The 14,564-nt window shown below is 42.3% G+C and overlaps 1 protein-coding gene across 1 annotated transcript; it reads left to right on the top strand.

Moving 5' to 3' along the window:
• The first annotated feature begins 105 nt into the window (after positions 1-105).
• PPP1R36 (protein phosphatase 1 regulatory subunit 36) lies at positions 106-13,499 on the top strand. The gene is made up of 7 exons (XM_026088661.1): positions 106-166; positions 1,075-1,173; positions 5,700-5,840; positions 9,786-9,828; positions 11,283-11,479; positions 11,567-11,758; positions 13,013-13,499. Exons 1-7 carry the CDS (start codon positions 162-164, stop codon positions 13,215-13,217), a joined length of 882 nt encoding a protein of 293 aa, XP_025944446.1. The 5' UTR covers positions 106-161; the 3' UTR covers positions 13,218-13,499.
• The last annotated feature ends 1,065 nt before the right edge of the window (positions 13,500-14,564 follow it).

The raw sequence follows: 14,564 nt of genomic DNA, 5'->3' as shown, positions 1-14,564 counted from the left end.
CTCAGCAAGGCATCACCCATATAGGTTAGAAAACAATCTCTACCAGCAGCTGATAATTTTTTGGAGGAAATACTATTTTTCTCTTCTATATGTTGTCAGGTGCTGCTTTGTTTTTGGGACCAGAAAGTGAGGCACATCACACGCTATCATTTACAACAGTTATGAGGTATGTCATTTAGAATTTGTTTCAGGAATTACATGAGAGAAGCTGGTAGTGGATGGGTTAGGGTTTATAAGAAGCAGAAAATAAAATATCAGTGGTTTAAAATATCTTGTCTATGCTGCTCTGTGGGAAACAATACCAGATGCATTTCGTCCTTAAGATGTGCAGAGAAATAATCCCATCGCTTGTTTGAAAGAGTCTTCCTCTGGGTTAGCTACAGGCAAGCTATGACTTAGGCCTAAATATTCAAAGGTTGTTATCCATCTTACTCCAAATTAAATTCCATGTTCGCCAGAGCATCAGTGACACTGGATGCACCAGGAGCGCCTAACACAGCTGGGAATCTGCACTGCCTTCTTGTGCTGCTGCTGTTCCCATCAGACCTGCAGAGCTCATTGATTGCTGCTGTTACCTATCAGCATTACTTCTCTAAGTGCTAAGAGCAAGGAGGCAGCTGCGAGAGCATTTTATCTCAGAGGCATGTCTCTGAGATCAGCAGGACAGTACAGTGGCTGCACTGCCTTTGATTTAGGAATGTGTCTGTAGACCTTGCTGAGCCTTAGACCTACTGTCCTTCAAGAAGAGGAGAGGTATCCCAGGTATCCCACTTGCTCCTTTGAATGTGAATGCCACCCTTTCAGTGTGTTTAGTGCAGAAAGGGTGCTCACTGGGAGTATGTCTGGTCATATCCAGTTCAAGCCACTCTTCAACATGTCTTTTGGACTCTTAGTAATTCTCTGAAAGCCTTCAAACTCTTACTGCAGGATGCAGGGCTTACTACAAATGGTTCTAGACTGTATAGATAGTATTTGTTATACTGTAGGCCCCTGAGCAGAGACTCAAAATAGCCTGGTCATGTTTGTATCTGCAAATCTGTAGATATTGTGGTGACCTTTTTACCTTCCATTTAGGAATAAGAAACTAGATGCGTTCCTCATGGCCCTGATTTTCTACTTATCTTTTTACTTGGAAAAAATTGCCCTGGAAAAGACATCCAAAACTCCAGTTTCGTGAGTATGAGACTTTATTGGTGTAAATACACAGGGCATTCTCCAGCAAATCTGGAATCACAGGGCAGGCTTTCATGTCAGAGTCAGTGAGATCCTGCATACGAGCAAGGACTGCTTGCATGAGCAAAGGCTGCATAGCAGGGCTTGCCCTGTGTATAGACTAGGTTCGTTATTGCTGACTTTGTTGTAATGCTTCGAGCTCAAGCTGCAAGCACATATTGGCCCAGTCTGTATATGGAAGACTACAGGGAATAGCCCCTTAGTCTTACCCTTTATCTCCCTTGCCCCTTCGGCCTGTGTGCTCTCCAGGACATAGGCTCCTATGACTGTGGAGAGACAGATTTTCTGGAAGGGTTTGAAGCCCACTTTTCCCCAGCCTTGCCCTGAGTAGCGTGCACTGTGGTTCATGTGACATGGCAGCATCCTAGTCCCCATTTCAAGATGGTGCCTGAATCCAGCCTTGCTGCGATGGGGTCACCAAATAATTTGGCTCGTCAAGGTAACACTGCAATATGAATAAATCGTTACTACTGCTACAAATGCTAAATCTGTACGACTGCCCTGGATTGAATTACCATCCCCTATTGCCATTTCCCAGTAATAACATTAACRTCCAGTCATTTCTGCTTGCAGTACAGAGCACCAAATAATCATATCTGAGTTTGCTGGGTGTTAATTTGTGCTGTGGGTCACATTGCTTTAAGATTCCTTTTTAAATACTTTGCAAGGCAGGCTCAGATGACTCAGGTGCTACCAATGTGTTTCAACAGGAGAAATATATGCTAGAAAAGCAGTTCCCAAGTAAGGGTGTGTGACCACACTTGCTACCTTGCAAAGTGGAAGTGGGGATGCCAGAGAAATAGTTTAGGAGCTGCTGTGTTAGAGGGTTATATGCCTTGGGAGAAAGTATTACTGAGTTACAAACCATGATTATAAGAAACCCTAATGATCTGCTGGGCTCTTTAATAGTCTCTGAGAACTGATTGACCATTTTATTAAAACACCTAATAATTACTTGCTTCATAGTTCATGAAGTCTTGATATAAAGAGGAGCTGATTTATCTGGATTGAAGAAAAGATTTTTGGAGGACTGGTGACCTTAAGGAATTTACTTGCTCCACATCCATAGATCGTCAGGTGTTTCTCTCATTGTGCAAAGAACAATTCATAAATAAAGAAAACCATGAATGTAATTTCATATACAAAGGTCCTAGGTTCAGCAAAGGTGCATTGGGCTGCATTTTACAAAATGACTCCTCGCTCTTGGCTGGTAAAGGACAAGGAGGCCACTCCATGGGCCACTACAGCTCAAAATGACTCATATCATTGACTGGTGTTGCAAATACAAATGTAAACAGACTGAAACAAAGAGAAGTTTGGACCTATTGCAATATAGGGTTATGCTTCTTGTATTCAGGGGGCTCTGGTTACTAGTTATCAGCTATAAGCTTTGGATAATCCCTGTCAGGAGAGACTTTTCGCTGTATTCTGGCATGTGATACTCTCAAAATGACTCCTGTTCTTTGGTGGGAAACATGTACCAATTCCCAAAAGGATATTCTACAGTACTGTTTCATTTAGAGTCATTGCCTCCCCTGAAGGTAAGCGGCTTGTTTGTCAGGACTGCCTGCATACAATGCAATGTCAGAGAAATTTAAAGAAGAGACACTTACTGTGCAGGAACAGAAAGTTAGGATATTGATCTATTAAACTATAAATAGAAAGAAGGAAAATAAAATGGCAAAAGGCAATTTTAGATCCTCCTTAATGCTGAAGTTCCTCTTTAATTGTTCTAGCATCTTAGCTGACTCGGAGGAGCAGGGAGACAGCAATCATGCTGGGAAGAGATTTTTGCCACTGCACCTTCTTTCCCTGTTCAAAATCTTGCATTTCCTATATTATCCACCTGGTCTAATTCTGAACTTGGTGTATGCTATATTTAAAATCAAATGTAGTGAGTACTGTCTTTCCCTTTCTATAGATATCTTCCTTGACCTTACCATCTAGAAGGTATTTTTTACTGAGTTCATTTTTAGCTTAAATGATTCCCCTGTTGGTCATGACATTTCAAGACTTGTCACAGTACTTTGTAAGATATGGTTCTGAACAAGATCAAATGGTTATAAATTGTACAGGGATAAACTGAAACTAGATACAGAAAGAAAGTTTCTAACCACCTGAGGAGTAAAGTTCTGGAATGGTCTTCTGTTAAGAAATAGTGGGGTTGGAGAAGAAAACTCCATTTTCTAAAGATGGAGTTCCATGAGCTTGCAAAAGGGATTTTATAACTACGTAATAGAATCATGATTCCAGCAAATTGCATTTGTGATAAGAATCCTTACATAATGTGATATGATGGTATATTTGAGAGGATGTGAAAGAAGAGTGGATAGCCATTTAGATTCCTATATCTATCTCACATAAATCCCATGTTCAGGGCTTTTGTTAGTTGCCTGTTCAGGAAGAAAACTCCCTCCTCCTCCCCCCAAGAAATAATTTAATTTCAGAGGCTTTTTCACCTCCCTGTGTAGTCCTGGCTATTTGCCACAAATAGGGACAGATTGTAGGCAAGGCATGCTGGTACCTTTCCATGTGTCTGGTTGTTGACACCTGTAATTTGCTCATAGCTAAACTGACAGATTTGGCCTCAAATGGAAAATTTTCACCTAGATAACAATGGTATGTACCATTGTCCTTTTTTCTGTCACCTGCTGCTGCATGGGATRTAGTTTCTTCCTAGGAGCATCGAGGAGTTCTGTGTATCAAAATCCCTCCTGCCACAAGGACCTAGGCCACCGGTACCATCTTTAATTCCCACTGCTCTCATCCTCTTGCATATTAATAAAAGACAAAACATCTCCACCGTAAAGTTTGTTGAAAGTTTTTGGAAAGCCTTTTGTGGCTAATTCTGGGCGGGGTGAGGATACACAGAGTGGAAGCTATTTGGCTCCTAAGTTAGGCCTCTAGTCCATGACTGTTAGGAGACTGGGCTTGGTAGCACACCTGGTCCTGTTTCAGCCTAATGGTCCTATATCGTAGGCACATCCAATGGCTCTGCAGTCTTTGACTGATTTGGGCTCTTGCAGACCATGTGTGATATCCTAGGAACATAGAAAACAATGCTGTTTATTCCTGCTCTTAGTTTGCGTGTTTTGGGATTCCTGCTATTTGGGCTGCCTATGATAGATGCCAACTCATCTGTTGTGATTATTGCAGTCCCCAGGGAGCCAGGCCTGATCGTCTGAATAGCTCCTCACTGCCTTAAACCAAGACACTGTAGAAGCATCAGCGTTCGTGGTGCCTCAGTAGACAGTCTAAGACAGTCCTTGCTTCAGAAGTCATTGCTTCTGTTCATTAAACTTTCTTATATTGGAAGGAGTACATATCAGATAAAGTCAAGATGAATCTAGACGTCTTTGATTTCTTGTTACCTTATCTTTTGTTGATACTATGCTGACTTGTTGTAAATCCAAGCCTGAGGCTTCTCTGGCTTCCTCTAGATTCAGGAATATCTTGTAACTAACTTCAAAAACAACCAACCAGTTTTCCAAAGCAGTGGGTATGAGGCATTCCCCCCACTGGAGACAGCTTGGGAGTATTCACTTCTGAAATATGTGACTCTAAGAACAAAAACTAAGCAGTGGTAAATGAGACAGGACTGGAACATGGGCTATTATTTTGTCCTGTGTTTTCTTTTCCACTCAGTTTCTATTTGTTTCTGCCTCCAATCCTTTCATGTCTTTTGAGGAAAATCAGCTGAATTTTATTAGCAATTACCCTTGAGAAGCCCAGAGTAATTGCCCTAATTATTAGATGTGGGTCTTGCAGAAAGCTTTAGAGCTTGAGGCCATCAGGGATGGGACAGATAAAAACAACCCTCCTGAGTGCGAAAGGAGGCCAGTGGCTTTTAGGCCTGTAGCACTCCCAGGCACCAGGAGACAATCTGGTGGATTACAGGGGAAGCAGAGGAAACAGAAAGCTCCTTGGCTTGGTGTTTCCTTAGTGTTTGATCTGAACTGGTTTAAAATACAGGCTTGTGGTGTCAGCCTTTCCTGCTTAGAGGCGGTCCCAAAGGTGCTTCGTGTGCCTTTTTGAAGAGAAGATCTGTCTCTGAATGAGCCAGACCCACTGCTTCAGGCTGCCCAGTGACAGAGCCTGCACCCAGAGATATCTAAGTGCACCTCCAGGGCTTTTATGTAGGCTGCAAAAAGGGTTCATAAGCTACGCGGGATCAAAGAAGGCAACCTCACAGGCTGTGGGCATGGAGCTTATAAGCTCTACAGAGCAGGAGAGACTGTCTGGGCCCAAGCCCCAGGCCTTGTGGCCCCACCAACATTGCAAAGCTGCGCTGAGGTGTCTGAGCTCAGTCTTGCTGCAGTGAGGTCCCCTGAGGTTGGTGTCATGTAGTGTGGTGGTTTATGTGCCCCCAAACTGTTCTTACTTCTCAGGAACAGTCACTCTTTCTAGCGTTCCTTCTATCCAGAACACCTTCCCTAAAAATGTTGTTTTCTTTCTAATTTAAACAGGACCGTCGTTTTGTTAGAGGAGAAAGAAATGGACGACGTCCTGGCAAAGTTAGAAGTGGCCAGGATTCACCTTGCCAAGCTGTACTGTAATCTTATCCTTGGAGAAGGCATGGCAGAGCACCATCACATGTCTTGTGGAAAGTAAGCCATGGAAAGCTTTCCCTCCTGGGGACCCTTGCTGTGCCAGGTGCAGCAGCAGCCCAAAGCCTTTCTTGAGTGACAGAAGTGAATGTCCAGGGTAACGAATGTCTTTGTGGACCAAAGAGACACATGGGGTGCAGGGACCATGAGGCAGAGAGTGTCCTGATCTCCATGAAGCTCCAGCTGGTAACTGACTCCAAAGGTGTTTCTGGTGAGCTGCTGCCAACTGATCTGGCCACAACAAGTTGCAGCAGGGCACAGGTTACCAGACTGGAAAGCTCTAGCCCAGGTATGTCGAAGCCTTGCTAGATATACAGACTGTGAACCTTTGATGGGTTCAGCACAGTCAACAGGGCAAAAGGCAGTGCCAGCCCTGGATCTCAGCCCTGCCACTTCCACTTACCGAATCTTGAAGGCAAATGGTTTAAGAGGGAGAACATGTTTATGTACCTGCTGGTTGCCATTGATCCCTGCTTTAATTTCCTCTTATATCAAGTCTGAGAAGTCGTAAGAGTACTGGCAAGTGAAGGAGATMGTGTTCCCGAAAGGCAGCAAATGAAGGGAGTAGAGAGAAGAAGAGGTTGTGCTTGGGGATCTTGGGCATTGGATGTGTAGTCCTCCTTCCTTTGAGCCAGAAAGACAATGCATGGTTTTTCCAGAGCGGTGGACACCAGYTGCTCTTTAGATGCCATAGACCCAGTGAAGAACTGAGCGGTGAGAGAAAGCTGTAGTGGGAATTAAGAAACTGAAGCAGGTGGGAGTGGATGGGAGGATGTTTGAAAAGCCAGAGGAGCCAAGGGAATGATGAAGACTGGAGACTGACAAATAGGAAAAGGTGGGAAGTTTAATGGGAGATGAAAGCAAAAATGGGTAGCTCTGTTGTTTCTTCACTCACGTGTATTGTCTGGTGTGTGCGAATGTGCAGGATGGAGGCAAGACAGAGGTCTAGCGGCAAAAAAACAGCAGTGGTGGTTAGAGGCTGGCCATGGGTTGGGACATTGGTGTCCAGGCTGTAAAGCCACAGAGGCTAGAAGAGGGCTGTGTCTTAAAGTGTTTCTGATGTAAGGTGCTGTACGAAGAGAGACCTCACTGAGTTACTCACAGGAGGCTGGTAGCTGACTACAGCTGACTTCAGAGTTAGGCTAATGCTGAGCTTGTTACAATATATGGCACTTCCCATGCCATATTGCAATTACATAAAAATCTCTTCCAGGATGACTCAGTTTAGCCGTAAATGTTATCTGGATACTCCCAGTCCATTATGTAAACTGCCAAAAACAAAAGCTAAGGGACAGAACGGATTAAAACTCTTAATTATAAAAGCTAGTTAACAATTTCTTGAGTGCATGTGTTTTCAGATGGAAAATGTCCTTTGTCAAAATGGAAACTGTGACAAGGGTTATTTTTGATGAATTTCTTTTGACCTGAAAAATGTTTAGATGAAAAAGCTGTGAAACTACTAATGATGTGCCACTCCCACTTTTACCATATTTTATTATAGCCCAACCAAAATGCCTTTGGGTTCAGGATGGTGTTGAAGCTTTTACTTTTTCCTTCTGATTCACCATAGCAACATTTTAATGAAATCTTATCATGTGCTGGGAAACTGTTTTCCCTTTTAGATCTGCCAAATACCTATGTGTTCATATGAAATCATTGTACATGTACATTGTACATTGTACATTGTTCATGTACAAGTTTTCTCCAAAAGTTTAAAAAAGGGCACTCAGATGGAGAACATCTTCAGCTTAACAATTTGCATGTTTTGTAAAATGCAGCATAAAAACCCTATCTTGATATTATCCCAGACTGGAATTTGAGAGAGTTCCTCCAGACCTGTTATTTGTGTGTGTTAGCATTACTCCTTTTGTGCCTCCAACGCTGGGGAAGGAATAGGTGTGTCTGGCTTTCTCCTTTTAAGTTGATGGGGTTGTGCAACCATTTTGTGGTGCCAGTTTCCTTGTGGGCATTGTCATAATGGGAAAAATACAGAGTGTTCCCAAAGCTGCGTGCATCAATGGCACAAACACAGCTGAGTCAGCCCTTACTGATCCTTGAAGCTGGTTTGATCCACGGGCAATTAGAGTCACAGCTGTGGTCAAGAGAACTGCTAAAATGGCACAGGAAGCATTTCTCGCCCATGTGCCCCTGTGCAGAATGGTAGTTCTTGCAGGTGTCTGAAGCCACTGTCTTAAATCCAAACCCTATGCTTAATGCACTGTCTGTTCTTGGCTGTGCTATCCTCCTCTTTAATGCATGAATTTATCCTGTCACCCTGTCATCTCTAAGAAATCATTGTTACTGTATTTCTAGAAGGCATGATGCTCTTCACTCACTCATTCAYGTTTCTTGCAAGTTCTGTCCTGAACGTTGTTGTAAGTTTGATGTTTCCCTGACCGTTTCTGTATTTTCCTAGGTAATTAGCAACTGTGCCCTAGACATGGGAGGTGCCTCCTAGTACAACACTTATTTTAGGAAACTTTACTTCAAGCAGGTCTCTTAGCTTAATACCTCACCGGAGGAAATAAAGCACTGGGGAAAGAAGGGTGGAGACCCCTAGCCTTATTTGGCTCTAATTATTAGTATTAGTTTCTGTTGCTGGCCTCCACATAGGTTTCTCTGACTGCTGAAGCAGGGGTTAGTTCAAAGACACTGCAAAGATATGTAATGCTAAAAGGTGAAGCTGGGTTTTACGTTTAGGTTTAAGAAGCTGGGGTCACATTAGGTTCCTCCACTGTGGATTCTGAAGACATGAATTATAATAAAGTGCAGTATTCTAAGGAATCAAACGCATCAAAGTTGTTTGTGAGATTCTGCTTCGGCAAAGGGCCATGCCATGCTTGCAGAGTCAGGCTTCTTTTCCCTTGCGCAATATGTGGGGTTTGGGATCTCAGCTGAACTGTCAGCAGAAGTAGGATCRGTGGATGACAGGGAGATACGTGATCCTATTGATCAACATATCAATAAATAAAAGCCACAGGATGGTTAATGGAAGTATGGGGCTGAAAAGATATTACCTTCATTGTCTGCTCTGCATTGATGTTTCTGGAGTGATGGCAGCTGGGGATACCAGTTTGGAACAACTGTTGTTGATGTTATCAGGAATGTAGGGGATGTTTCAGGAGGTGGTGAACTGACAGAGAAACAGGGCTTCCTACGCATCTCTCAGGACCTAGCCAGATCTGCGGGGATCTGTAGGCTTGCAGAGGAAATTGCTTTCCCTTCCATGAGGGTGAGCTGTGCCACCTCCAAGAGAACTGAGTGGCTGCTGGGATGTGTTCATCACCTTCCACTTTGGTAACAGTTTCCATGATGGGCCATCATTTGACTTTGTGTGAGAATCCCTGGGCTCAAGGGGGTGGTGAGGTCATCTCTTGGACTTCCACTGGGCAAGTTGATGCTTCTTTARCAAAGGCCCTTTGTCATTCTTGTGCATGTTTTACATTTCTTCTTGGAGATCCATCAGTTATCTCCCTCCTGGTTTTCAAGTATATTGTCTCAGCACTGGTCTGGCTTTGTGCCCTTGGTAACTCTGCTTGTTGCTCTTCCAGTGATGTCAGGGAGAGTTTTCTATTGACTTCAGTAGAAACTGGGTTAGATCAGTGCTGACCGCTTTTGAGAGGCCCATGCAGAGAACTCGGTTTAGATAGCATAGCAGGGGAGCACTGCCTGCTCATCACATCCAGTTTTGTTCTCTGTCAGATTTAATTAACTGAGCCATACAATATTTTGCATTTTCTCCTTCTGAGGCAATGCAGAAGTTCTGTCTTTCTCTTGGACAGTGGGTCTCTGCATGCTAATAATGAGGATTTACCAGCACCAACTTTATTGCCCTGGTGAAATGCCAGCTTGGCAATAGCTGCATGAGTCATATTCAATACTCTCCTTAGAGAACTGAGAGGACAACTGCTGCTGTTAATTTTGTGCTGTTGTTCACTGCCTTAGGAGAAAAACATCATCATCGCAGAAGGATCGGGACTTCTTTGAGGTAAGAAAGATACAAAGACTAATGAAGAGTGTGACTGTCAGCCCAGAGCATGTCTCTTCCTTGCACATTGAAACACTGCAGACAGCCTGCTCCTTTCCCTTTTGGTTCTGCCGGCAGTTTACTCATAGGGCAGAGTACCTAGAATAAGGTTTTTATCTCTTGGGCCTAGATTACAATGCTTCTGTAAAATACAGTCTGGTTTTGCCCTTCAGGCCCAAGCCCTCTTGAAGCCCTCAGCTAGGGAGTTTCAGTTCTTCTGTGGCTCCCTCAGAGCCCGGGCAGTTCCTATCACAGCCTGAGGTCCCTCTGGGAAGTCTGGTCTATAGGTTTCTTCTAGTCATTGGTCTCACAATTTCACCTCTAAATATGAAATTTCAGTCTTCTTTCATTTTCATCGCCCTTAGCAACATTTCTGGATGCCAATGAGCTCTTCTAGCCTGCCACATGCAGCTCAATGAACATTTTATGACACTTGGTATGGTAACAGCACTTCAGCAAATTAATGTAAAACAGCTGGGGCCCAAATTATACTTTGTACTTCACAAATTGGGGTGCATTTCCTTGAAAGACGGRTATTGTGGATTCAGTTCAGGGATACAGAGCAGTGCCAGTGATGCCACCTTTTCAAAAACAGGCTTAATAGAGATTTGATTTACTGGGTGTTCATTTGGCTTCTATCAGGAATCACAAATAATAAATAGGAGTGAAAAGCTACAGTTTGTTTTTCAATCAGCAAGCAGATATGTGGAGATGAGATGCAATGAGTTCATATTTGGTAGTAATATTTTCTGTGATCATAATGCTGTCATCTGGGGTGGGAATCATCTTGTCTAACTCTGGTTACCCAAACAATAGGTGTCCAGTCAGACTAGGCCTTTAGGCTCCCTTGACAGTCAGAGGAGAAAAAGAGAAGCTCAGCTAGAGGGTGAATTGTTTTTTCCTAAGACAGATGTGTGAGATAGGAACCCCCATGGAATGACTCATCTCATCTGTCTCTTCCCATTGATGATTGAGGGAAACTAGACAGTGATCTCCAGTTAACTCCTTAGTATCTAGCAGCAAGGCTAAGCTACACTGGCTAGAGTTAAGCAAGATCAAATGCATCTGAACTGTGTTTCTACCCTCATCTGTTAGCATATCTCTAAAAAAAAAATATCATCCTCTTCTTCCCTTCGTGCAGTGTCAGTGCAGGAAGTTACTGCTCTTAGCTGCTTTAGTAGGGATATATGGAACAGGCCTCTAAGTATGCAGACTTCTGGCCATCTGACCATGAGTTGGAAAGGCAGTTATAGAGTCTTTATACTGTGTCTTTTCAAATCTTGTCTGATATTTGGCAAAGGTCAATGCCAAACTGGTTGCTGGCTTTTTAGAAGAGTCATGCCAGCCTCCACACTGGGACACAGAGGGACATGCGGACTTCTCCAGTGAAAATGAGATCTGTGTTTTCAATTCAGAGCTTCTACAGCTACTGCAACTATGTGGCTTGGCTTGCCTTCAGACAGAAGCACTTCCGAGTGATTCAGGAAGAAATCGGCAGGCTTCTTCGCTCTGACATATTTAATCCTACTTTAAGAGAGAAGAAAGATGTTGACTTGCAGAAAGCAGGAGACCAGACTGCTGATGCAAAGAAAGTGAGATTCCCATGTCACAGGTACATGTGTGACACTCTGATGGGCCTTTAGGGGACCTCCCCTGTCCCAACACACTGAGATAACAGCTGCATTTGTTTTCTTTCAAGAAATGGCTGGGCCAAGCGTCCATCTATAAATACCGTGGCTCAGCAGCGCTCACCAGTGCTCAGCACGCTGCTGCCCTTACCAAAGGACAGTGCTCAGCACCTCTTTCAGAAGCAATTCTACCGTCGGGGCAAAACTCCTCAGCCTTGCAAGAGCAAAGACTTGCCAGACTTCTCAGAATTATTCACTACCAAGTAAGGGCCTATTTCTGTGCATAAGTAGATTTGATTGTACTATTAGAAAGGATATCTGATGGCTAGCTCTTCCTCACTGGGAGAGGGGCCAGTGGGCTGAGAATTTGTCTACATTGTAGTTAAAGAGCAACTGGAGTGTAGGTAAGACAGGCCTGAGCTAGCCTGGAACTAGTAGTGGTTGTACTCTTGCTTAATTGATGGCAAAGCAGCTACCATCCATCATAGTGTTTTGTTAAAACTGAAAAGTTTTCTGGGAAAAAGATATATATTTTAATATAACATTGAAAAGAAATCAATCAAAAGCTCTTAAATCAAAATGCAATATCTTTTTCTGCTCATGATTCATTCCAAATTCTTATTTTTACATGACTTCTAGTTTATATTTATTGATGTGTTTTATTTTGACAAAGTCATTTTGTTACTGCAATGTACTTCTAAAATATAACTTCTATTGTAACAGAAATACAAGAGAACTTTTTCTTCTGATTCAGGATAAAAGCCAATTTTTCAAGCCTTGATATGCCATGAAAGAGTAATTCCACTTTCCATCCAACCATGGATAGCAGCAGTATCACTACAATACTTTTTTATGTAATAACTCATGTAAACAGGACCACTGTAAATCAGTGTTGTTCTGTTGAAGTGTATGTAGGGCTACCTGTAAGGCTTTCCAAGGTAAGTCTTCTTTTTCTGCCTGGAAATTATAATTTGAGAATGTCCAACATTTGTGTGGAGCTTCCCGAGTTCTGGAAACCTAGTGGATGCTACTACGCTATACATGCAAAATCTTGGACACATCTACAACACATGACCGATGGGTCCGGTATTTCCTGAGAATGTGAAATTTGTTGCAAATGCACATGTAATTGCTTTTTGCATGCTTTTGGAGCTGGGTGCATACTGAACATATTGGCTTTACAGCTCATGTACATACTCATAAATTCATATGCAATAGGGCCAACCTTTCCAGGAAGTGCTAAGCTTTACTTGGACAAATGTGCTTAGTGTTGTGTGCATGCACACTCCAGACAGAAACATGACGTGGTATGCAAAGTGCAGGGTGTATAAGCATGCTTATTTGTTTTTCCCTGGGGGAAAGCAGATATTCTCTCCCTAATGTGTTATCCACAGTCTAACTAAAGGAGACAAGGCTCTTTGCTGTTTTACCCAGGAAAAATTACAAATTGTTCTCCCTTACTCCTGTTTTCCTTTGCTTCATTGTGTCAGTCATATTAACACCACTTTTTGTAACAGGGTGGGCATTATTGGAGCTCATCGTAGTGAGTTAAATCCCATTACGCTCATGCCCATGGGAATGATGGAGGAGGAAGAGGAAGAACAAGGACGAAAAAGGAGTGGTTCCTCCATCCCTTCAAATGACCCGAGTTTGTCAACTCTGAGAAGCCCTCAAAGCAGACTTAGTAATCAGAGCAGTGTCATCTCAAGAGACAGAAGCTGACTATAATCAGAGCATCTAGCAGAACTGGTATCTTCTTGTGTTGAGTGCCAAAGTTTCACATTTTTAAGTAAACGATTTTGAACCTGCAGCTTAAAAGGCCTAAATCATTTGTCAGAGGTGGGGTAGTCTGGCACACATGGTTCTGGACTAGATGACTGAAGACCTAGACTGTAATTCCTGGTTCTGTCACCAACCTACTCAGTGATCTTAGATCATTGTATTCCCCCTCCTACTTAATGCCTTGGTTGCATTATTTCTAAAATGAAGATTATTCTGCTGACTTATTTTGCGAAGTGCTTTGACACCTGCAGATGAATATCATTATTGATTATTATGTCAACCCTCTTTTTCTGGAGGGTTAGTAAAGYGAAAATGATTCACCAGGACACATGACTTACTGTAGTTTAAAAGTTACTGAATTTATGCTTTTAAATGAAGTTCCTCTTGCATCTTTAATAAATTGTGTTTACTCCTTTTTTGATTTCCATCATATCTAGCCTAATTTGTGATTCACTGTGAAAAGAATATAACAAAGAGGAATACTGTTATTTAAAGAATCAACCAAATCTTCATTTTATCTTTCTAATGACATAATTTGATTTTTTTCTCATTGATTTTTACATGATTGGGAAAGCAGATCTTAGAAATCCAAACTTAAAATATACAGTTGGGATGTTAGTATCTTGAATTAAAATAAATTTGTGTTGAGAAATGGTATGAGTTTACCTATAAAACTATCCATATATGCTAATCATTAGCATCAGAAGGAAGACTTAGGATGAAATCCTGGCTTGTCATAATCAATGAAAAAATGATGGACAATGAAACAGTGAAAGAAAAGCAGAGTAGCAGTATTTTGATCATTGCTAAGGGGAGGAGTTTGATGCCTTAGTGCTGGTCTGGAAGTTTTTCAGCAAAATGTATTTATGTTGGATAAAAATAATACAACAATTTTCTCCTGCAATTTGTGGTTCAGTTTTTAAAAGGATGAAATTTTGTATCAAAATTATCATGGGAACTTTACCTCTTCTGGAGTAACCAACAGTTTTACGGGCTAGATCCCTTAGGTGAGACGTCCCTGCACTGCCTTATTGAGACAGGCACTTGAACTGCAGGTTCACAGTTATTGCTTGGTCTCTTCACTTAGACGGGCACATGTTATATCAACATATTAATATCATTGTGGCCTAGGCTTGTTTTCCTTGTATCAGGTGAATGCTTTTACCATTGGATGAGGCTGTTGCGGCCTGCAGTTTCTGTCTTAAGCTTTTTATTAGAAATTTGTCTTGGTACAGAGCAAAAATATTTAAAAGTTCTGTGGGATGGAAAAGACATATTCTTTCCCAA

This window comes from Apteryx rowi, unplaced genomic scaffold (assembly GCF_003343035.1).
Source record: "Apteryx rowi isolate R43461 unplaced genomic scaffold, aptRow1 scaffold_78, whole genome shotgun sequence".
Lineage (NCBI taxonomy): Eukaryota > Metazoa > Chordata > Aves > Apterygiformes > Apterygidae > Apteryx > Apteryx rowi.
Note: the sequence above shows the minus strand (reverse complement) of the source record. Positions and strands in the feature narration are given on the sequence as shown.